Below are 24,591 nucleotides of genomic sequence, written 5' to 3'. Positions count from 1 at the left end.
GTAAAACTTGGAAAATAACCAGCTCCCTGACTTCATTTGCACCAGGCAACTCTTAGTGTTTCACCATCCAGCAAATTTGTTGGATTCTGGATTATTCAGAAGCCCTCAAAAGTGTAATTGTACATACTAGAGTTTCACCCTGCCGACATTCAGATTGCTTACCCAGTTGTTAAAAGAGAAAAAAGAATACTTCACACCTGTAACATACTGTGTAGATTAAATTCAGTCTCCTCATGGATTAAATTCAGTCTCCTCATGGGTAAATATGTCGATAAAAGTTGTGACTAAAACAAAATATCAGCATTGCAGCATTGATTAAAATGCAACAGAATGCATTTTACAACTGGTGCATCACTATAGATCTAATGCAACACTAGAATCAAGATTGCGTGAAGTGTTAATACCACTTTTTAATGCCTTGATAAGGCCCCACTTGGAATTCTGCATTCAGTTTTGGTCTCCACGATGTAAAAAAGATGTTGAGACTCTAGAAACAGTGCAGAGAAGAGCAACAAAGATGATTATGGGACTGGAGGCTAAAACATATGAAGAATGGTTGCAAGAACTAGGTATGTCTAGTCTAATGAAAAGAAGGACTAGGGGAGCCATGATAGCAGTATTCCAATATCTCAGGGGCTGCCACAAACAAGAAGGAGCGAAGCTATTGTCCAAAGCCCCTGAGGGCAGGACAAGAAGCAATGGGTGGAAACTAATCAAGGAGAGAAGCAACTTAGAGCTAAGGAGAAATTTCCTGACAGTTAGAACAATTAATCAGTGGAACAACTTGCCTCCAGAAGTTATGAATGTTCCAACACTGGAAGTTTTTAAGAAGATGTTGGATAACCATTTGTCTGAAGTGGTGTAGGGTTTCCTGCTTAAGCAGGGGGTTGGACTAGAAGACCTCCAAGGTCCTTCCAACTCTGTTATTCTATTCTATACTTGGGTGATTCTAGGAGACTCTTCCCCAGCCCTGGCCTTCCACAGATGTATTGGACATTCTAGGAATTGCAGTCCTAATAAAACTGGAGAGCCTCAAAATAGGAGTTAGTTCTATACTGATAGAAATAGAAGCATAATAATTGGAATAGCACTTAGACGTCTATACCACTCCTTAGTACTTTATAGCCCTCTCTAAGCAGTTTACAGAGTCAGCATATTGCCCCCAATAATCTGGGTCCCCATTTTACCAACCTCAGAAGGATGGAAGGCTGAGTCAACCTTGAGCTGGTAAGATTTGAACTGCCGAACTGCTGGCAGCTCGCAGTCAGCAGAAGTAGCCTGTAGTATTGCATTTCAAACACTGCACCACCACAGCTCTTATATAGTTCATAAAAGAATGGAGATCCCTGAGAATTAAATGCAATTTATTCTATAAAATGCAAACATAATAAACTCATGACTAACTAAATTCAGCACAATTACTAAATTCAGATTAGACTCTGATAAATATGATCCTTTTAATGTACCAAAAAGTTACTGAACAAAGCTGGAGAATCCTGAATGTCAACGCAGCCGCACCTTCCTTTCTTAGTAATGTTTGTTATTTGTTGCAGGTTGTCAAGATATTGCTGATGAATTTCGAGCCCAAGAGATTGATGGGCAGGCTCTTCTCTTATTAAAAGAGGATCATCTCATGAGTGCAATGAATATTAAGCTAGGACCTGCACTAAAAATCTGTGCACGGATCAACTCTCTGAAGGAATTGTAGTGGAAAACCAAGGTTTAAACTACAGTTTTAAATTGACTTGTAAAGTAATAAGCCAACATCTCAGTGTTTGATGCAATTATTACGGCTTTGCTTTGCTAAGCATTTTTTTTTCCACATAAAAACTGTTGGAGGAACATTTTTAATATGAACTTTCAAAACTTTCCAGCTATTCAGGAAGCATAAGCTGTGCTGGTTTAAAAACAAATAGTCAAAACATGAGTGAGGTAGAGTCAGTAGGAAGCTCTAAGAAGTGTATGTAAAATGTTATGGGTGATGCTTATTCCAAAAAAAAAAGGCAATTACAAGAATTAAGCTTCTTTTGAATATATAACCTTGATTACAGTTTTACATTGTGTTTCTATACACTTTTTTCCTTTATAGAAAGCTTTTACAAATACGGATTAACAGAAGAGTCCACAGAGTTTGTGGAAGCATTGACTATGGTAAAATGCTATGCATTTAATTGTGCTCATTGGATTTCAGTTAATCTTGAGCCTATGGTTTGAAGAGAACCTGTAGTTCACCTTCTCTTCTCTCTTAATCCTACAGCTCAACCACCATGATACCATTTCCTTTAAGCGTGGAAGCTTTTCTGTAAACGTGTGTCATATTTTGGGAATCCTGCAAACCTTCCACCATTACCGTAGAAATTTTGATCTTACAGATCATGTGTGCCCTCCTTGCCAGTTTAAGCAGAACCCCCATCAACGTTTAGATTTTTTTTCCCCTTAGACAATGGGGAGGTATGAATGGGTGGAGCTTCATAGTGAGTATGATGCACACAGTAGTATAGCTGCAGGGCACGGTTAACAAAAGCACATACTTTATCTCTTTGTATGATGCTGTGTATTGAAGAGGGCATTGTGTTGTTGTCTTTTTGCCTTTGCTGCTGGTTCATGTAGACCAAAGGAGTTGACGCTTATCTGTCCAATCCCTAGAGTAGAGGCACCCCTTCATCATCCATATGCTAGTGTGCAGCTCTGATAGAGTAGTTTTTAAAGAAGTAAAATGGCTACTATGCTTTGTTTACATCTGTCTTTTGTGTCTCCCTCCCTCCCTTTTCCCTTCCTTCTTTCCTTCCTTCTTTCCTTCCCTGAATGCTGTTAGGGATGTTATTGGAAGAAGCACAGGTTGAAATTACATTGGTTTTAGCTCTTAACGTTTTCTCACAACCCAGTGTTATCTGCAGAAACTGCGAGGATCCTAAATCAGTGGCACCAAAGTATTATTAGCAAGTGGTCAGATGTTCACCCTCTGCATCTGCTTAATATTTTGCACTATAAACCAAAAGATCTTGTTGCCATGATAGGGCTTGATCAGCCATGCACATCGATGATTTTTCTTGTGTAGGATAACACTCAAGAAGGGTGACCTTTATGGTAGAAAAGAAATTCCTTGTAGCAGATTTCTTCCAATCCAGAACTCCCCAGGGAACTACGGTTCCCATCAGCCCTAGCTAAGATGACCAGGTTAGGGGAAGCCTCCATGTAATTGAATGTAAATCATAAGGTCTCATAAGGTCTGTATTCATTTCCGACATAGGTAGACTTCACTATAATATAATCAATACAGATTTGTTTCTTGGGAAGAATTTAAAGAAAACTACTGTAGTTAATTCCTTGGTACTAGCCAAGATACCTGGTTATGGTTATTCCACTGAAGGAATCTGTCAAAATAGATAAAGGGTGATTTTTCATTTATTTCCTTCCTGTCTATCAGAGGTCCTAAAATTGCAAAACTGGAAGACTCCCAAAATCAGTCTGGATGGGGAGCAAATAATCACTCTGCTCACACGTCTTTCACTGACTGATAGTCATTAGGAACTACATGGGTATCATCTTGTATATGATAAGTGATAAATAGTATTACAGTTATAAATCTTGTGTAAAAAATTCTCTATTTGTTTAGAGAATTATTAGATAATAATGCTTATTACCTCTATTTATTGACTGACAGTTTTTCAGAGCTAGCAAGAGCACATAAGACTTAAACAGCGTTTTACTGATTTCATATCTGGTATTTTGGAATACCTTCAGAAGGATTCCTAGCTGTTTATGTATTGACAGATGAATATTGAAGGTTATTGGAAGCTCAAAGCAATCCATTTCTGTATAAGTTAAGAAAGTTAACTGCTGTTGTTGAAACCATGGGGAGAAAAAATCAAAGATAGTATTGCATTATTCTCCAATTCTCAACTTTTACTGTGATTACATTATTCATACAGCAAGGCTTTGTGGCTATAGAGCAAAAAGCTGACAATTTGTTTTTAGCCAAGCAAAGATTATGAGCAACTATTGGAAATAAAGATAGCTTTGTGAAGGGAACTTATGCCAAAGCAGAATTACAAATTTGGCCCCATTTGTTGAACTTCCAAACAAAAATAGCCACTTCAGTCCCATTCACTTTAAATAATTTAAGAGCGGGGTCCTTCAAAGGACTAAATTAAAGAGTACACACATGCTGAAATTGAAACAATTTCAATTTTATCGAGTTGAATATTGGGCTGATTTAGTTTTGTGAATGACTTTTCTTTGAATGTTTATATTTTAAATATCTAAATGCTACAGCTTTTTCTTTTTTTCGCATATTCTGTAATTGTTGGCAGAGCACAATTTCATATTCATAGTAGTATGATAAGTATTATATATTTTAACCCAAATGCACACTTGACTTTCATTAGCTGCACAATGTTATAACCTTAACAGTAATTTTCTAAAGAGGATTATAGTATTACTCTTAAGTAATCAGTAGAAATATTGTTCCTCTGAAGAACACAGGATATGAAGAGAAGCACAAAGGATTCTATCCGTGAGATCCCCAAGAAAACAATTTGACACGGGGAGTCTGTGCTTGCAAACAACTGCTGAAAGAACACACAAGTATTACTATTCAGGTGATTGGCATCTGGATAATTTGACAGACATGCTTTCTTCCTCTTGCATTGAGGAGGTGATAAATGTTTCTTTCAGATCGAATTGTCAGGCTATTGAGGACACCCAAACGTAGTCCTCGACTTAAAACCATCAACGGCATGGAAAAAAAATGACTTATGACCACTTTTCACAATTAACAACTGTTGCAACCTCCCCGTGGTCATGTGATCATCAGACCCTTAGCAGTCGGCATGTATTTATGATACTTGTAGTGTCCCTGGGCCACATGATGAACTTTTGCAACCTTCTGAAAAGCAAAATTAATGAGGAAGCCAGATTCATTTAACCAGCCATGTTGCTAATTGAACAACAGTGGTGATTCACTTGACAACTCTTGTCAATAAAGGTCATAACAAATGACAAATTTAGCAATTAACAGTTGCCTTGCTGAGCAACACAAATTCTGCACTCTGTTGTGGTCGTAAGTCAAGGACTACCTATGTTTGCATACAATCCTTTCCGTCCCCTCCCCCTTGCCATCCATGGAAAAGGAATTAGTCTTGTAGCTCAAAAATAAATAAATAATCCAGTCCCATTTTCCCCTGGATGCAGAGTTTAGTTAGTCCTGGGTTAGTAAAAGGGCAGAATTTGCTGTCCTCTGTCAAGGCAGCTTCCTGCTTGGGAGAGACTTGTCTTGAAAAAAGCTTTTTAGATTACCTGCAATTAGGATGCTTTCGTGTTTGCTTTCAGCATTTTTCACTGCACTTTCCTTGGGTGCTGATGTTGGAGGCTGCATAGAAATAATTGTGCAAGTTGAACTCTCAGTGACTTGCCCTCTGAACACAGTCAAACAGTGAGAACACTTATTTGGAAGGTTACTGATTTTCTTTAGGTGATTTGTCAAACAAAAAGCAAGGGGTTAATTGCGCACCCCTTGGGAATTTGGGAACATTTTGCTTGAGGGATTTCTCTCCCCTCCCTTTCTCTTTCTAGAAATGTCCTATTTCTTAAGTTCACTTGATGATGCATTAGTAGAGTCTCCCTATAAAAAGTGCACCAAGTGATAGGTTTTTTTTTAATTTTGGCAAATTGGGGTTGTTGCTGTAGGTGTCTGCAGAACAACTCTCGGGATACAAGGCTTATTGTATCAAGAGTTGCCTCATCAGAGTTGTTGCATCCCATGACAAAAACGTCTGAATGTATACAAAACACTGAATTTTGTTGCTAGTTTTTCTAATTCTACTCTAGTTCCTAGGATTCCCTGAAAAGTTGTTTGTAATAGTTCGGGGACCATTTAGAAAATAATAGTAGTATTGTTTACTATGTGTAGTAGCATGGCAAGGGGTGGGTGGGAGAAGATTGAGAAGATGAGTTTGTCTGACTGGCACAGCATCTGTCCACTAAGGCTGCCCATAGCCGCATCTCATAGACTTGAACAGAGCACAGCTTTGGGGAAAGAGTCATCTGTGGCTTCTTTTCAGGCTGCAGTTTTTTGTGGAAAGGAGTACGTTGCAGGTAGTCCTCGATTTACAACCAGTCAATTAGCCGTGGTCAAAATTACAACGGATCTCCCTGGAGATACTTAACAATCTGGATTCGAAGTTTTGACAGTCAGGTTGTCTCCTCTGCATCACATGACCATGATTGCATTTTGGGTGTAATCGGATGGGCCCCTTTTACAGCTATTTGCAGCATCCCCCGTCACATCATGGCATTTTACAGTAATTTTGCTGAAAACCAGCATTTCCGGCAAAACCAGCGGTTTGCTTAATGGTTGGGGCTTAACAACCGTGGCAGCCACTGAACTGCAGCAGCTGCTTAATAACCATCGCAAAAAAAAAAAAGGTCCTAAAAATGGAGTCGGTGATGTGGGTGACCCGATTTGCAACCATCATGTGTTATGACGACTTTGACAGGCAGGCACCATAATGGCGGTCACTTGAGGACTACCTAGGCAGTATGTATTTTGAAGGGGATGCAGCTTTTCTAAAGGGGGCCAATAAAGCAGAGGTCCCCAACCTTTGAGATTTGGTGATCCAGCTGGGGGGGTGGAGGTAGGGGAACTGGGCCGTGTGAGCGGCAGAACAGCTTGCTCAATTTGCTCAAGCAACAGGCCACGGGCACGCGTGCAAATGCCGCTTGGCCCACCGCTCGTGCAAATTGAGTTGCGCACATGCACACATGCACATGCATACCATCATGCCACTTGTGCGGTCCAATTCCAAATAGGTCATGGCCCATTAGTGGACCACGGCCCGGGAATGGGGACCCCAGCGATAAAGTAAGTCCTGATTCCAGTTGTTTCACTTTTTTTGAACAGGATTGTGAAAACCAGTTTTTTAAGTGTACTTTTCTTGTAGAATGAAAATCCGTGTGTGTGTGTGTGTGAGACAGAGAGAGAGAGAGATACTAAACAGATCCTTTAGTATCTTCTTTGCAAATAAGCCTGATAAGAGTTAACTGCACAAAAATGCAAACCTTTTACAATAGAAGGTAGTAAGGCCTCGATTTAATGGACTGTGCCTATTACAGGTAGCCCACAGACTTAAAGCAGTTCATTTAGTGACCGTTCAAAGTTATAGCAGCACTGAAAAAAGTGACATGACCTTTTCTCACTTAATGACCATTAAAGGTTTCCCCATGGTCATGTGATCAAATTCAGATACTTGGCAACCATCATATTTATGACTGCAGTGTCCCAGGGTCATGTGATCACTTTTTGTGACCTCCCTACAAGCAAAGTCAATGGGGAAGCCAGGTTTACTTAACAACCTTGCCACTAATTTAACTGCAGTGATTCACTTAACATGGCAAGAACTATGGCAAGAAAGGTCGTAAAATGGGGGCAAAACTAACAAATGTCTTGCTTAACAACCCAAATTTTGGGCTCAGTTGTGATTGTAAGTCGAGGACTACCTGTATTTGGGAAGCGGCACGTATCCATTCAGGATCTTACCTGCTACATATGAAGTCCATTAAATAGGTCTATTAAACCATCCAAGCTTTGCTGGCTGGGAAATTCTGGGAGTTGAAGTCCTCCAGCTTGAAGTTGCCAAGGTTGGAGACCCCTGTTAATTAAACAGAGACTTGGCTGTATGTTCTTCCTAGAATATTTGTATGATAGTTTTCTCTTTGTAAAATTTCATAGCATTTCACAGTTTCTTATTCTACAATATTTCTAAGTATTTTTGCTTTCCTTACTGAATGTGTTACTATTTTGTGTCAATCATGACAAGCTTGATAATGGTTGCAATCATGGAAAGAAGCTAGATAGAGGATAGGAGGTGGCACTTTCTTGTTATGGCCATGGAGGATATAACAAGTAAAATGATACATGACTAATTCTTTGCAATAATGACAGGCCTTAAAAAGGTTTCATGTAAGACAATGTTTTTCAGCCTTGTCAACCTGGCAATGTGTGGGCCTCAACTCCCAGAATTCCACAGCCAGCATCCTGTGTGGAGAATTCTGGGAATTGAAGTTCACACATCTTCAAGTTGACAAACATGGATGTAAGAGTTCCAAAAATTGTCCCCTACCTTTTAATACAATCTACTTCGGTGATTTCAGCTAGTGATTTAAGACGTAAGCTGTTTCAGAAATGATAGTAGAAGCATTTAACTTGAGGAGACAGAGAGGAGCCTGTGAACTTCTCCTCATCCCTTACAAACAATGATTTATCAAGTCAGGTTCATTATATCCTTATTTTGTTATCGAGGTCTAAGCTATTTTCCAGCTTAATAAAAGACTGAAATGAACCTTTTAACTGGGCATCAGTATCTGGAATCTGGATGGTTAAAGAAAGAAAGAAAAAAAAAATCAACTATTATTTATATTAAGAGAAGTTTGATCTACATAACATTTGATAAATTTCATGCTTTTGGAGTACCTTTGTAATATAATTTTTTCATAAGGGTTCATTTGATAAATATTTAAACCACTTTGAAGATTGTCAAATTTATGAAGTTTATTAAGAACTGTGTCCTGAGAAATAGGACAAGTATAACTGACCTGTAACCTTAAATGTTTTTAAAAGTTTATTGTCTCTGATTTTGTAAAATTAGTATTTTATATTCCCTTTTCTCTGTTCATGAAACAAGAATATAGGGACCAACAAAATAGACAAAGTTACGGTTTGTTGCAACAAAAGGTATTTATATCTCCCCCCCCCCTTGTACTGCACTGTTTTTTGGAAATCTATTTAAGTATGTCATGTTAGACTTTATTTGCTTCCAAGTTATTCTTGCCAATATGTTCTTTTTTTGTTTGTTTTTGGGATCACTCTTCCCTCTTCAGTACTGTGTTTACCTGAAAGGAAGATTTGCCTGATTTTAATTTTCCTCCTAAAAACAGAGTAGGTAATTGTGCTGTCCCACTCACTCACACACACACACACACAACTGTGGTTTAGTGGGTTTATTAATATTCTCCTGCAACTCCCTTCACCAAAAACCCAGAACTGTCCCAATTAAGTCCAGCCACAAGCAGACCAATGCTAGCCCACAGAGTAATGGCCAATGCGGCCACAAGGCACTTGAAAGTTTTCCAATCAAAATAAACCCTCCAGGGAAAATTCAATCCACCATACAAGAGGGTTCACGAAGCAAGAAAAGTCCAGCGTTCAGAAGTCACAGTCCAAGTCAAAGCACGGTGTCAATCCAAAGCAAGGCAAGAATCACGCTGACTAGAAAACACACAGCTGGGAAATGAACCCATTGTTCCCAGCATCATTTCCATCTATCTGTTGTGCTAAATAGGCAGCTTCTGATGCAGCCCATCAAGAAGGACAAGACTTCCTTCTCGCGTGTCATGTGGCTGGCCTTCTCTGCTCCTGCCTTTTCTCTGCCTACGTCTTCTTGGATCAGTTTCAGCAGGCCGTTCTTCTTCCTCATCACTGACTGGCTCCAGCTGCATGCTTTCTCCACCCGAAGCCTCTGGGTTGTCCTGCTGCAGCTGTATTTGAATCAAATTAATGGTTGAGCCATTAACCAACTCCCCTCCAGACCTGCCGGAAACTGGTTCATCTTGCCCCGAGCTGACCTCCGGAGAGATAACTGGGGAAGCATCCAGGGGAATCATCACAGTAATGTATAACGATTTCAGCCTTGGCAATTTCCACATGAAACCCAATTCAGGATATTTCCTTCTTTCAAATCTGTGAGTTTGACTATTTGTACATGTGTGTCCATATATGTATGTATATATGTATGTACGGTAGTCGGAAGTCACACTCCAGCAAAAGGCAGAAAAATAAATTGATATTGAGTTAATAGCTGTAGATTTAAGATTGATATTCTATGAAAGTACATTTATAAATTCAATTGATCCCCAGTCTAACTAAACCGATTATTCTCATATATCCACACAAGTACACAGAGGCAAAGATGCAAGACAATTCCCCCCCCCTTTTCCATCAGAAACAGCAAAATGAAGTAATATAGGAGTTCAGAAAGGGGTGTGCACAGTGGATGTTCAGAATGGCAAAAGTAGCACTGCTGCATTGTGATGGTTGTGTGCATACAAAAAGGGAACAAAGCACGTAATGCTGCAACCTTTTTGATATTCCAGGAAAAGCAGTAAGGTCCTGTGATGCCACTGAGGCAATAAATGGGGTGGAGCTATACGTCCAGGAGTGGGATGAGGGAAGCAGGGGGATGAAACATGCATGACATCATCACCCAAATGCTGCAGCTTTAACATACTTGCATGAGATTTGAGAATACAAATGTATAATGACCATTTTCAAAAGTGACACCGGTTTGCTACAAGGTCTATTGAGTGAGCAAAAAGGACAGCTACACTGGGACATATGGGAAGATAAAGGTGGGAACTACGTTGGATGGGTAGGAAGCAATACTATATCTGCCCAGGGAAGGGAACTCCAATTAAATTCAACCTGGCAAGCAATAATGTGCAAGTTGATTAGCAAAACTGATTTTAATTTCAAAGCAACCCTGCAGGCCTCTGTCCCTCAGGGTTATCCAGTAGCCCCTTTACCAACAGTATCTTCTATTTGTAGCTAATTTATGGTGAAGTCCCTTCCTCCCCCAACAATATTCTCAGTCACAATTTACTGGGGAAAACTTTTTTCCTATCAGGTAAATGCAGTATATGTAAAAAACAAAGAGAGGAATCTGTTAGGAATGAGCTCATCTGTGTGAGAATGAGGGAGAACTGAGGATATTTCCAAATAAACTAATATGAGATTATAAAGGTACCTATCTCTGTATCATGGAATATTTAGATTTTTGAATAAGTGTGGCACTAATTTGGGACTTGGACTTTTTTCCCCCAGTGTTGAGTTGTTTTTTAAATTACTGCTTGTTCCAAATGAAGCTGAATAATTTTTAACTTCGAAGAAAAATGCCACACAACGAATGAGGTAAAGTTTAAGCTATATGTATCTTGTATGTATGAATACAGATATACATACATACATACATGTATAGCATGTGGATGAATTTTAGATTCTCATATTTGTTATGGTCCGTAAAAGTGGTGTAAAATTTATTTGTTATTAATCTGTCTGTTGATAAACTGATTATATAAATGAAAAATCAAAGCACCTTATACTATTGCTGCTTCAATTTGCTTGTAATTGCACCTTTGTTATCAGCACACTTCTTTTTTATTGGACATTTTTATGTGGTAATATTGCTTTCTGTGAGATTATTGACAGTATCATCAAGTTGGTTTATATTTCAATTTTACATTAAAATTGTGAATACACAGCTTCAGAAATAAAAACTGACTTTCATTTGTCTCCTTTGTTTTTTTGGACTCTCTTTTTTCATATTTCAGAAATAAAATAGCAACCAAGTATGTTGCTCTGTATACGTTCTGTCTTATAATGCAGAATTTTAAAAGACTTGATAAATGTAAATCAGTGGTGGAATTCAGCCGGTACTATCCAGTTCTGGCAGACCAGTAGCAGTGGCTGTGGGAGGCTCTGCTCACCCACTCAGACATCATCACATCCCGTTTTTTACCCTCCGCGCATGCGCGGAAGGCATGCACACTCACATTTGCGAATCGGTAGTGAAGGTAAGTGAATACCATCCCTGATGTAAATACATTTAATAGTATTTTTCTCCCATAAAATTAATTTCTGTTGCTAAGCTTGGTGGTCACATGATGTCATGCTCTACAACCGCATCACCTAATGACAATCCTGGTCCCAGTTCTGTCATAAACCAAATGCTTACATTTAGATGAACAAGCAGAGGCATCCCTATCAAATATCCTTACCATGCAAGCATCCTACATAGCTATCACTTTCCAATCCACAATGGGGGGAAAATGCAAGTTAGGACTGCAATTGCTGGCAGTGGCTAAAACAAGACTTTACACTGAATCTATCTGCAATTTGTTGGGGGATGAAGTGGGCAATGTTTAAGAGCAATATTGGTTAGACTCCCTGTGGAAGCTTCCACAGGAAAAATAAATATCTGCAAGTAGTCCTTGTTCAGTGACTGCCTCAGAACAGATGGTGATGAAAAACTAAGAAAACGATCCTTGTATTTACAACTTTCACAGGTCTGTAAAGCAAGGAAACCTGAAGTAATATGGTAAGCACAATCACAGTTTTACATAACTCCTGCTTTGTTTGGTTACCGAATTGCGAGTCCCAATTGTGAGAGCTAAATGAGGACTACCTATATTTTATAATGCTGAGTAAAAATGGAAGGTACTTTAATGTAGCTTCTTAGTAGAAGTTCTACTAACTAGAAGTTCCAGATGCACTCAGATCAAGTGTGTTGTGACATTTGAGGGAAGTGTGAGAGTTGTGGCTCGATCTCATTAGAGTTGAAATAAAAATGACTCTTGGTTCCCCAAACTGCCATGTTGCACAAAACACCTAGGCAATAATATTCCTGAGCCTTTATTTATGTTTCACCTGTCACACCAATAATTTGTTGAGTCTACAAGGAATTCAGATAAAATGCAATGACATGATCACCTGATCTCAGTAGAATTGTCTTCCTTGGAGATTAAGGCGGAGAACTACTCATTCTAGAACAAAAAAATATGAATTCCTTCTTCACTAAGCAAACATTATCTCAAAAGTGCTTTTTCAAAAGGCAACTGGACTTTCCTTTTTGTTTTTTTAAAGCACTTTTGCTTCTCGTCCAAGAAGCTTGGTCATAGCTGAAGAAGCTTCTTGGATGAGAAGTCAAACGTTCAAGAACAAAACAAAATCCAGTTGCTTTTTGAAAAAGCACTTTTGGAGCAACCATGACCTGGATGACTGAGAATCTCCATAGAAATTAAGCAAGAGTTAGTTCTCCAGCCTCCTGGCTAATACTAAAATTGGCTTTTTAAAGCACATTTTCCAAAGAAGATTCAGGTCTGGGAACTCAGAAGGAAGGGTTTTTTCAGCATCCTCAATGTCCTGATAGATCCCCTTGTATGACTCTGCTACTTGAAGAAGAGATGAGGGAGGCATGGGAAGGGGAATCTTGAGTTAAGCTAGAAAATAGGAACCCTAGCTAGTTATAGCTAGAAAATGGGAATACTTCACATGCCCACAGCTTGCCTTTTTGAAAATACTCATGATTCATATCCACAGCTATCTACAGAATGCTAGGATTGTTTGAAACAACAGTTTCTAACTGGAACTACCTTCTACTGTATATAGCTCTCTCATCTAAAACCTCCCAAACTAACTTGAAGACAGCTAAGATGGTTGAAAAACCATAACATGGGATGATTGCCAATGCTGGCAATAATCCTTGTTCAAATACAAAGCCATTATAAATCAGAATGTATAAGCAATCCTCATGAAATCAACCTAGACATGGAAATGGTCTTGCACTGAGATCTGTCAATTTGGTAATCAAATCTTGGGAAAATGGGCTGTCCCCAGCAGTGGAGCGGCTGTAGATCTTGGATAGCAATAGCACTTACACTTAGACTTATATACTACTTACTAAGCGGTTTACAGAGTCACATATTGCCCCCAACAATTTGGGTCCTCATTTTACCAACCTTGAAAGGATCGAAGGCTGAGTCAACCTTGAGATATGTTGTGGCCTGCCAGCAGAGCTGACAGCAAATTCAAACAGTGAGGAGGTTGGGGAGAAGCATGGGCCAGTCCTGGAGTCTGGGGAAGGCTCTGATGAGTTATCTGCCAGTTATCATCTGCCTTCAGAGGCAGACATCAGTGAGGCAGACAAACAGCTGGAGCCTGTTCCCAGTGTGCACATATGCAGAGTTGCCAGACGAAGGGAACAGCTAAAGAACAAGGGTCAACTTGGGAGTAAGGCCACAGGTGGACGATGAATGGCCCCTCCCAGAGGGAATGAAAGGGGAGTGGAGTTTGCAGGAGACAATTAGTTCACCTAATTGGTTTGTGACTCTCCAAGACTCTTTGCCAAGTTTTGAAGATATCAGCCTGGCAGCTCCCCAAGCCAGATAAGGTCTGTGACTGTAAATTCTCCTTGAAAGACTTTGCTGAAGGTGAATGAGAGGAATTCACTGTTTGTTTAATAAAAGGGGAGGGGACCAGGATTCTGCTTGGTGCTTTCTGGGGTAGCTTAAGTCAGAACAAGGTAGTCAGAATCGAACTGCTGCCAGTTGGCAGAATTAGCCTGCAATACTGCATTCTAACCACTCGCCACCACAGCTCTTATTCCCTAAAAATAAGAGACAGCATAGAAAAGCACAGGAATAAGTTAAAGCTCATCCCTTGTAGAAAATAGTACGCTGTTGCTTCTGCATCAGTTACACCATTATTCACGCCAGGCTGATCTTTAGGAATGCACTTGGAAGCTGATGTGGCTAAAAGTACACAGGAAAGGGTGAAAAGCTAAATTGACAGGAAGCTTCTGTAGCTTGTGCATAGTTTAATCACAGTAGCTTATAGAAAAAGGAATATAGAGTATTATCAGGTAACCTTATTTTCTCAGGTTTATACAAATAGTTGATAGAAAACTAGCCAAAGCAACCAAAGCTAGACCTGCAGTCAAAAAGTATTACAGCTGTTGAAGTTTAAGCAGAGGCTATGCTAAAAAAAGAAAGAATAAATAAATAAGAGGAAGGGGCACTTAAAACATGGTAGTAGGAGATGTAAACAGGCGGAGATTTATGTAGGGCTATTAGGCACCTTGGATAGGTTGTAAACCTTGTAACACCCAGCCAATGGGGAGGCAAGGGAGGGACTACTATGTGGAAGGGGATAAGGAATATTACTGAAATTTATCATGACGTGTGCCTATTTTGCTAGCCACCCGTGCTTGCAAGAACACATTTTACAATAAACTGCTTGCTTCTTCACTTACTGACTCTGTCCAATTTCTGACTGGTGAGGACGTTTCCCACATTGCTCAATATAGTGACAATAACATTTGCATCTAAATGATTATTTCTTAAATAAAGTCAGTTTTGATCTGTCTTTTACTCCAAACACATTGGACAGGGACTATATCCTTATTCCCAACTATTTCCTGGAAGAAAACAGGATTTAAAGACAATTGGTCTCTCTTGGCCCCCTTCCTCCACTCAGCCAATCTGCTTGAATATTGAGCTTTTTCTTAATAATGTACAGGTAGGAAAATCTAATTTTCCTATTAGATTTCTGTCCCTCCATAACACAAGCAAGGAACATCACAATCATATTTGCAAAGCAAGTTATTGGTGAAGCCAAGCTACTGATCAAATACCCTTCCTTTTGCTTCCTGGGCCTGACTTTTGAGCTATTGCTTTTAAAATAGGTGGTAGTAACATCATTATGTTTCCTCTCTGCTTTTGCATGTATCTGGTCTGGAAGTGCACCTGGATTTTAACTAAATTCAGTTTTTTTAAAACAAGGTTAAATAAACTCTAGTTAGCATAATGAGATAGTTGCTTTATAGAGAATAGCAAAACTGGCCTGTTTGGTCAGGGGTAAAAGTACTTTTCTATATTTAAAAAATGGAAACCTTTATGGACTTTTCATCAAAATGGGGAAAATGGTTATTTGTGGATTTGCTGATTGAAAATGAGTTGAATATAGAAAACAAGGAACTTTAATTTAATTTGTAAAAGGGATAAGGGTAACTATTTGTATTAGCTGCAAAGAATAGTAAATCTATAATTATTCCTTTTTCTTTTAGTGTATTGCTTTATCTTTTTAGAATAGAATAGAATATCATTTTTGTTGGAGCCATTTTGCCTTCTATATCCAATTCTAAAAACACTTGCCAGATCTGCTATTGTAAACGTAAGTTGCGTGTCAAGATCATTAATCCATTTTAAAACCCGCTGTTTCAAATTATCTACCTTTTCTTCTGGGATCCCTCGGATAACCAAATTATATTTCCTCATCTCTTCTTCCAGGAGACAAATTCTCTTGTCTTGCTGCTCATTTTTGTAAAATATTTCACCAATTTGCCGATCCACTTTTGCCTCATGTACATGGATCTGCTCAAGTTCATCTTTAATAATTGTCATTTCCTCTCTTTGCTTTGCAAAATTTTCATTCATTTCTTGTTTCATTTTTTTCATTTCCAATGTCATTTCCAATGTCATATTATCCATACGCTCCGATAGTCTTGCTATTTTTCCCCCAAATTTATTTAAAGCTGCAGCAACTTGCTGTGTTTCTGAAGGTTGTTGAGTCATTTTAAAAAATTTAAAAGTTTTCAAACTAGTATTTCAAACCACTTTTGCAGGGGGTCTTAATGAAGATCAAGGGACAGCAGTTTTTTAATTGAAGCCGAAGTGGCTTATTTTGCACTCGAAAATTTATCTCTCAGTAGCTTGTCAGGTTCGCAAATCTCGGTGATAAGCTGGAAGTTATGGCCAAGGTGAGAGAGATGGGAGATGCTTTGAAGTTTGAAGGGAAGACTATTCAAGTCTTCCCGGATATATCAAGAGAAGAAAGGGCATGGAGATTTTTTCTAAAACCAATTACAAAGGTTTTGAGAGATAATGGAATTAAATATAACTGGAGGCCACCACAACAATTGAATTTTTTTTATAAAGGAAGGATGCAATTACAATTACCCCAGACATAGATGCAATATTATATTTACGGGAGCTTGGACTGATCAAGGTGGAGGATCTAATGGAGATAAAAGATCAAATGCTTAAGATGGGTGGAATACACGTGGAAACATCAACCCCAGAAGAAGAAAAAGGGACTATTAGGCAAGACCCTAAAGGGTTAAAGAGGAAAGAAATATCACCTGTGTTGGTTGAACAGAAGAAAAGTCGTGAGGATACAGTAGGAGAAGAAGCAGATAAGAGTCTTGGAAAATACGAAGCCGAATGTGGGAGAAAGCCATCACTTTCTTTTTTCTTGAGTGATGAATTTAAATAGACAGCCCGAAAGAAGTGGCCCGGACATTGGCACGTCCCCTCTCCCCCATTCTCTTTATAGAGGCGAAATCGACGAGGATGTGGGGGAAGAAGATTGTTTGTATTTTATTGTTTGTTTTGTCTTTTGTCTTTTTCTGCTTTTTTTATTGTTTTCTTTATGTTAAATGTTGGTTATATGGGAGTTTGATGTTGGGTTTTGGGCACAGAAAGGAAGAGGCGGGGATAGGATTGAAAAAATTACAGTTTAAATGGGAGTCATAAAAATAATGTCATGGAATGTGAAGGGTACAGGGAATCAGATTAAAAGAAGAAGATTGGAATTTAAGATTAAAAGAGATTTACCAGATATTTTATTTCTACAAGAAACCCATCAGAAATCTGAAGATTCAAATAGAATGTATATAAAAGGTATGCAAATATATGAAAAAGCATTTGGAACTTCAAAAGCCAGAGGAGTCGCAACATTGATATCAGATAGGGTGTAAAACATCAGGTAATTTTGGATGAGGATGGAAGATTTGAAACAACAGTTTCTAACTGGAACTACCTTCTACTGTATATAGCTCTCTCATCTAAAACCTCCCAAACTAACTTGAAGACAGCTAAGATGGTTGAAAAACCATAACATGGGATGATTGCCAATGCTGGCAATAATCCTTGTTCAAATACAAAGCCATTATAAATCAGAATGTATAAGCAATCCTCATGAAATCAACCTAGACATGGAAATGGTCTTGCACTGAGATCTGTCAATTTGGTAATCAAATCTTGGGAAAATGGGCTGTCCCCAGCAGTGGAGCGGCTGTAGATCTTGGATAGCAATAGCACTTACACTTAGACTTATATACTACTTACTAAGCGGTTTACAGAGTCACATATTGCCCCCAACAATTTGGGTCCTCATTTTACCAACCTTGAAAGGATCGAAGGCTGAGTCAACCTTGAGATATGTTGTGGCCTGCCAGCAGAGCTGACAGCAAATTCAAACAGTGAGGAGGTTGGGGAGAAGCATGGGCCAGTCCTGGAGTCTGGGGAAGGCTCTGATGAGTTATCTGCCAGTTATCATCTGCCTTCAGAGGCAGACATCAGTGAGGCAGACAAACAGCTGGAGCCTGTTCCCAGTGTGCACATATGCAGAGTTGCCAGACGAAGGGAACAGCTAAAGAACAAGGGTCAACTTGGGAGTAAGGCCACAGGTGGACGATGAATGGCCCCTCCCAGAGGGAATGAAAGGGGAGTGGAGTTTGCAGGAGACAATTAGTTCACCTAATTGGTTTGTGACTCTCCAAGACTCTTTGCCAAGTTTTGAAGATATCAGCCTGGCAGCTCCCCAAGCCAGATAAGGTCTGTGACTGTAAATTCTCCCTTGAAAGACTTTGCTGAAGGTGAATGAGAGGAATTCACTGTTTGTTTAATAAAAGGGGAGGGGACCAGGATTCTGCTTGGTGCTTTCTGGGGTAGCTTAAGTCAGAACAAGGTAGTCAGAATCGAACTGCTGCCAGTTGGCAGAATTAGCCTGCAATACTGCATTCTAACCACTGCGCCACCACAGCTCTTATTCCCTAAAAATAAGAGACAGCATAGAAAAGCACAGGAATAAGTTAAAGCTCATCCCTTGTAGAAAATAGTACGCTGTTGCTTCTGCATCAGTTACACCATTATTCACGCCAGGCTGATCTTTAGGAATGCACTTGGAAGCTGATGTGGCTAAAAGTACACAGGAAAGGGTGAAAAGCTAAATTGACAGGAAGCTTCTGTAGCTTGTGCATAGTTTAATCACAGTAGCTTATAGAAAAAGGAATATAGAGTATTATCAGGTAACCTTATTTTCTCAGGTTTATACAAATAGTTGATAGAAAACTAGCCAAAGCAACCAAAGCTAGACCTGCAGTCAAAAAGTATTACAGCTGTTGAAGTTTAAGCAGAGGCTATGCTAAAAAAAGAAAGAATAAATAAATAAGAGGAAGGGGCACTTAAAACATGGTAGTAGGAGATGTAAACAGGCGGAGATTTATGTAGGGCTATTAGGCACCTTGGATAGGTTGTAAACCTTGTAACACCCAGCCAATGGGGAGGCAAGGGAGGGACTACTATGTGGAAGGGGATAAGGAATATTACTGAAATTTATCATGACGTGTGCCTATTTTGCTAGCCACCCGTGCTTGCAAGAACACATTTTACAATAAACTGCTTGCTTCTTCACTTACTGACTCTGTCCAATTTCTGACTGGTGAGGACGTTTCCCACATTGCTCAATATAGTGACAATAACATTTGCATCTAAATGATTATTTCTTAAATAAAGTCAGTTTTGATCTGTCTTTTACTCCAAACACATTGGACAGGGACTATATCCTTATTCCCAACTATTTCCTGGAAGAAAACAGGATTTAAAGACAATTGGTCTCTCTTGGCCCCCTTCCTCCACTCAGCCAATCTGCTTGAATATTGAGCTTTTTCTTAATAATGTACAGGTAGGAAAATCTAATTTTCCTATTAGATTTCTGTCCCTCCATAACACAAGCAAGGAACATCACAATCATATTTGCAAAGCAAGTTATTGGTGAAGCCAAGCTACTGATCAAATACCCTTCCTTTTGCTTCCTGGGCCTGACTTTTGAGCTATTGCTTTTAAAATAGGTGGTAGTAACATCATTATGTTTCCTCTCTGCTTTTGCATGTATCTGGTCTGGAAGTGCACCTGGATTTTAACTAAATTCAGTTTTTTTAAAAAACAAGGTTAAATAAACTCTAGTTAGCATAATGAGATAGTTGCTTTATAGAGAATAGCAAAACTGGCCTGTTTGGTCAGGGGTAAAAGTACTTTTCTATATTTAAAAAAAATGGAAACCTTTATGGACTTTTTCATCAAAATGGGGAAAAATGGTTATTTGTGGATTTGCTGATTGAAAAATGAGTTGAATATAGAAAACAAGGGAACTTTAATTTAATTTGTAAAAGGGATAAGGGTAACTATTTGTATTAGCTGCAAAGAATAGTAAATCTATAATTATTCCTTTTTTCTTTTAGTGTATTGCTTTATCTTTTTAGAATAGAATAGAATATCATTTTTGTTGGAGCCATTTTGCCTTCTATATCCAATTCTAAAAACACTTGCCAGATCTGCTATTGTAAACGTAAGTTGCGTGTCAAGATCATTAATCCATTTTAAAACCCGCTGTTTCAAATTATCTACCTTTTCTTCTGGGATCCCTCGGATAACCAAATTATATTTCCTCATCTCTTCTTCCAGGAGACAAATTCTCTTGTCTTGCTGCTCATTTTTGTAAAATATTTCACCAATTTGCCGATCCACTTTTGCCTCATGTACATGGATCTGCTCAAGTTCATCTTTAATAATTGTCATTTCCTCTCTTTGCTTTGCAAAATTTTCATTCATTTCTTGTTTCATTTTTTTCATTTCCAATGTCATTTCCAATGTCATATTATCCATACGCTCCGATAGTCTTGCTATTTTTTCCCCAATTTTATTTAAAGCTGCAGCAACTTGCTGTGTTTCTGAAGGTTGTTGAGTCATTTTAAAAAATTTAAAAGTTTTCAAACTAGTATTTCAAACCACTTTTGCAGGGGGTCTTAATGAAGATCAAGGGACAGCAGTTTTTTAATTGAAGCCGAAGTGGCTTATTTTGCACTCGAAAATTTATCTCTCAGTAGCTTGTCAGGTTCGCAAATCTCGGTGATAAGCTGGAAGTTATGGCCAAGGTGAGAGAGATGGGAGATGCTTTGAAGTTTGAAGGGAAGACTATTCAAGTCTTCCCGGATATATCAAGAGAAGAAAGGGCATGGAGATTTTTTCTAAAACCAATTACAAAGGTTTTGAGAGATAATGGAATTAAATATAACTGGAGGCCACCACAACAATTGAATTTTTTTTATAAAGGAAGGATGCAATTACAATTACCCCAGACATAGATGCAATATTATATTTACGGGAGCTTGGACTGATCAAGGTGGAGGATCTAATGGAGATAAAAGATCAAATGCTTAAGATGGGTGGAATACACGTGGAAACATCAACCCCAGAAGAAGAAAAAGGGGCTATTGGGGGGCAAGACCCTAAAGGGTTAAAGAGGAAAGAAATATCACCTGTGTTGGTTGAACAGAAGAAAAGTCGTGAGGATACAGTAGGAGAAGAAGCAGATAAGAGTCTTGGAAAATACGAAGCCGAATGCGGGAGAGAGCCATCACTTTCTCTTTCTTGAGTGATGAATTTAAATAGACAGCCGAAAGAAGTGGCCCGGACATTGGCACGTCCCCTCTCCCCCATTCTCTTTATAGAGGCGAAATCGACGAGGATGTGGGGGAAGAAGATTGTTTGTATTTTATTGTTTGTTTTGTCTTTTGTCTTTTTCTGCTTTTTTTATTGTTTTCTTTATGTTAAATGTTGGTTATATGGGAGTTTGATGTTGGGTTTTGGGCACAGAAAGGAAGAGGCGGGGATAGGATTGAAAAAATTACAGTTTAAATGGGAGTCATAAAAATAATGTCATGGAATGTGAAGGGTACAGGGAATCAGATTAAAAGAAGAAGATTGGAATTTAAGATTAAAAGAGATTTACCAGATATTTTATTTCTACAAGAAACCCATCAGAAATCTGAAGATTCAAATAGAATGTATATAAAAGGTATGCAAATATATGAAAAAGCATTTGGAACTTCAAAAGCCAGAGGAGTCGCAACATTGATATCAGATAGGGTGTAAAACATCAGGTAATTTTGGATGAGGATGGAAGATATGTAATAACTGTGGGAAATCTTAATGAGGAAAAAGTGACACTTTTTATTATTATTATTATTAATCACATTTATATACCGCCCTATCTCCCAAGGGACTCAGGGCGGTTCACAGGCAAGTAAAAAGCACATATAAATACAGACTAAAATAACAATTAAAAAACTTATTCTACAAGGCTGAATTATTAAAAAACAATATAAATAATAAAACCCATTTAAAACCAATATAAATTTAAAATCTAATCCAGTCCTGCGCAGATGAATAAATGTGTTTTAAGCTCGCGACGAAAGGTTCGGAGGTCCGGAAGTTGACAAAGTCCTGGGGGGAGTTCGTTCCAGAGGGTGGGAGCCCCCACAGAGAAGGCCCTTCCCCTGGGTGTCGCCAGACGACACTGCCTAGCTGACGGCACCCTGAAGAGTCCCTCTCTGTGAGAGCGCACGGGTCGGTGAGAGGTATTCGGTAGCAGTAGGCGGTCCCGTAAGTAACCCGGCCCTATGCCATGGAGCGCTTTAAAGATAGTTACCAAAACCTTGAAGCGCACCCGGAAGGCCACAGGTAGCCAGTGCAGTCTGCGCAGGATAGGTGTCACACGGGAGCCACAAGGGGCTCCCTCTATCACCCGCGCAGCCGCATTCTGAACTAACTGAAGCCTCCGGATGCCCTTCAAGGGGAGCCCCATGTAGAGAGCATTGCAGTAATCCAGATGAGACGTCACGAGGGTGTGAGTGACCGTGCATAGGGCATCCCGGTCTAGAAAGGGGCGCAACTGGCGCACCAGGCGAACCTGGTAGAAAGCTCTCCTGGAGACAGCCGTCAAATGATCTTCAAAAGACAGCCGTTCATCCAGGAGGATGCCCAAGTTGCGCACCCTCTCCATCGGGGCCAATGACTCGCCCCCAACAGTCAGCCGTGGACTCAGCTGACTGTACCGGGATGCCGGCATCCACAGCCACTCTGTCTTGGAGGGATTGAGCTTGAGCCTGTTTCTTCCCATCCAGACCCGTACGGCTTCCAAACACCGGGACAGCACTTCGGTAGCTTCGTTGGGGTGGCCCGGTGTGGAAAAGTACAGCTGGGTGTCATCCGCGTACAGCTGGTACCTCACACCGAAGCCACTGATGATCTCACCCAGCGGCTTCATATAGATGTTGAACAGAAGGGGCGAGAGAATCGACCCCTGCGATACCCCACAAGTGAGGCGCCTCGGGGCCGACCTCTGCCCCCCCTGTCAACACCGTCTGCGACCGATCGGAAAGATAGGAGGAGAACCACCGATAAACGGTGCCTCCCACTCCCAATCCCTCCAACCGGCGCAGCAGGATACCATGGTCGATGGTATCAAAAGCCGCTGAGAGGTCTAATAGGACCAGGGTGGAGGAACAACCCCTATCCCTGGCCCTCCAGAGATCATCCACCAACGCGACCAAAGCCGTCTCAGTGCTGTAACCGGGCCGGAAACCAGACTGGAACAGGTCTAGATAGACAGTTTCATCCTTGTTAATTTATATTTATATTTATATTATATTTACCGAATGAGAAACAAAGAGAATTTCTTGAAAAAATAACAAAAATTTTGGAGAATGAAAGTGTAGGGAAAGTAATTGTGGCTAGGGATTTTAATTTAATCAGAGATAAAATAGATAGTACTAACCCCACTCGTTGTGGAGGAGCAAATAAAATGGGGATTTTAAATACGTGGATGCTTCGAAACGGCGTGGTGGATGTGTGGAGAGAGGTCAAAGGAATTGAAAGAGTATATACTTTTTTCTCTAAGATATATAATACATATTCTAGAATTGATTATATTTTTCTTTCTAAAGATTTGCTGAACAATGTGGATAAGGTAGATGTGGGAATTTTTAAAGATTCTGATCATGCAGAAGTTATGGTGGATTTAGATTTTAATTTTGAGAAAAAAAGTTATTGGAGATATGAGGAGAAATTGTATAAAAATGAAAAGGATAAAAAATGGATACTTAAAAAATTGGAGGAAAGTTGGAGACTAAATGATAACGAGGAGGTTAAATTTGAAATTGTTTGGGATGCGATGAAAGCGGTGTTTAGAGGGGAGAGTATTAAATTATCAAGTAGGAAATATAAAAATTATAAAATTAAAATGGAAAGGGATAAAAATCAGATTAAAGAATTGGAAAATCAATTTTTGCTTACTAAAGAAAAAAAATTCTTCAGGAGCTTAATATGTTAAGAAATAAAATGATAGAAGAGGATACAGAGTTGGTAAAAAGAAATTTGAGATATTTAAATAGGAATTTTTTTGAATTTAGTAACAGAAACTCTAAGTTATTGGAAAAGATGGCGAAAAATAAAAGAGAGAAGAGAGAAATTGGAGCCTTGATAGATGATAGAGGTATAAGATGTTACAAAAAATTAGAGAAATGTGAAGTGGTTAGAAACTTTTTTCAGAATTTATATTCAAAGAAACCAGTTAATCGGGGAAAATTGCAAAGTTATTTAGAAAAATATGTGGTGAAAATTGATCAAACATATAAGGAATTGAAGAAGATATAACACAAGATGAGATTAATGGAGTTATACAAAAAATAAAATTAGGGAAAGCTCCAGGTGAGGATGGATTACCTGCTGAGTTTTATAAAGAATTTAAAGAATTAATAATACCAAGATTGCAAAAATTATTTAATGGAATATTACATGGTGGAGAAGTACCTTCGTCATGGAATAGAACGGTGATATCCCTAATTCCTAAGCCAGATAAAGATTTAGAAAGGATTGAGTCCTATCGGCCCATTTCTTTAATTAATCAGGATGCAAAGATATTTACTGCTATTATAAGTAATAGATTAAGTAGATTTATAGATAGATATATAAGTTACAACCAAGTAGGTTTCGTGAAGGGCAGATATATGAGTGATATTGTTAGAAGAGTATTAAATATTATAGATGTAGCTGAATATAATGGTGATAAAATTGGTATAG

General features: G+C 39.0%; 1 protein-coding gene across 11 annotated transcripts in view; it reads left to right on the top strand.

Annotated features, from left to right (window-relative positions):
• Positions 1–11,343, top strand: part of PHC3 (polyhomeotic homolog 3) — a 73,231-nt gene extending 61,888 nt beyond the window's left edge. For all 11 annotated transcript variants that reach the window (XM_058189370.1, XM_058189363.1, XM_058189360.1 and 8 more), the window contains one exon: positions 1,554–11,343. In XM_058189370.1, the coding sequence (XP_058045353.1) occupies positions 1,554–1,708 (155 nt within the window). In that variant the 3' untranslated portion in view covers positions 1,709–11,343. The remainder of the gene's footprint in view (positions 1–1,553) is intronic.
• Positions 11,344–24,591: the final 13,248 nt, after the last annotated feature.

This window comes from Ahaetulla prasina, chromosome 6 (genome assembly GCF_028640845.1).
Source record: "Ahaetulla prasina isolate Xishuangbanna chromosome 6, ASM2864084v1, whole genome shotgun sequence".
In the NCBI taxonomy this organism is placed as follows: Eukaryota; Metazoa; Chordata; class Lepidosauria; order Squamata; family Colubridae; genus Ahaetulla; species Ahaetulla prasina.
Note: the sequence above shows the minus strand (reverse complement) of the source record. Positions and strands in the feature narration are given on the sequence as shown.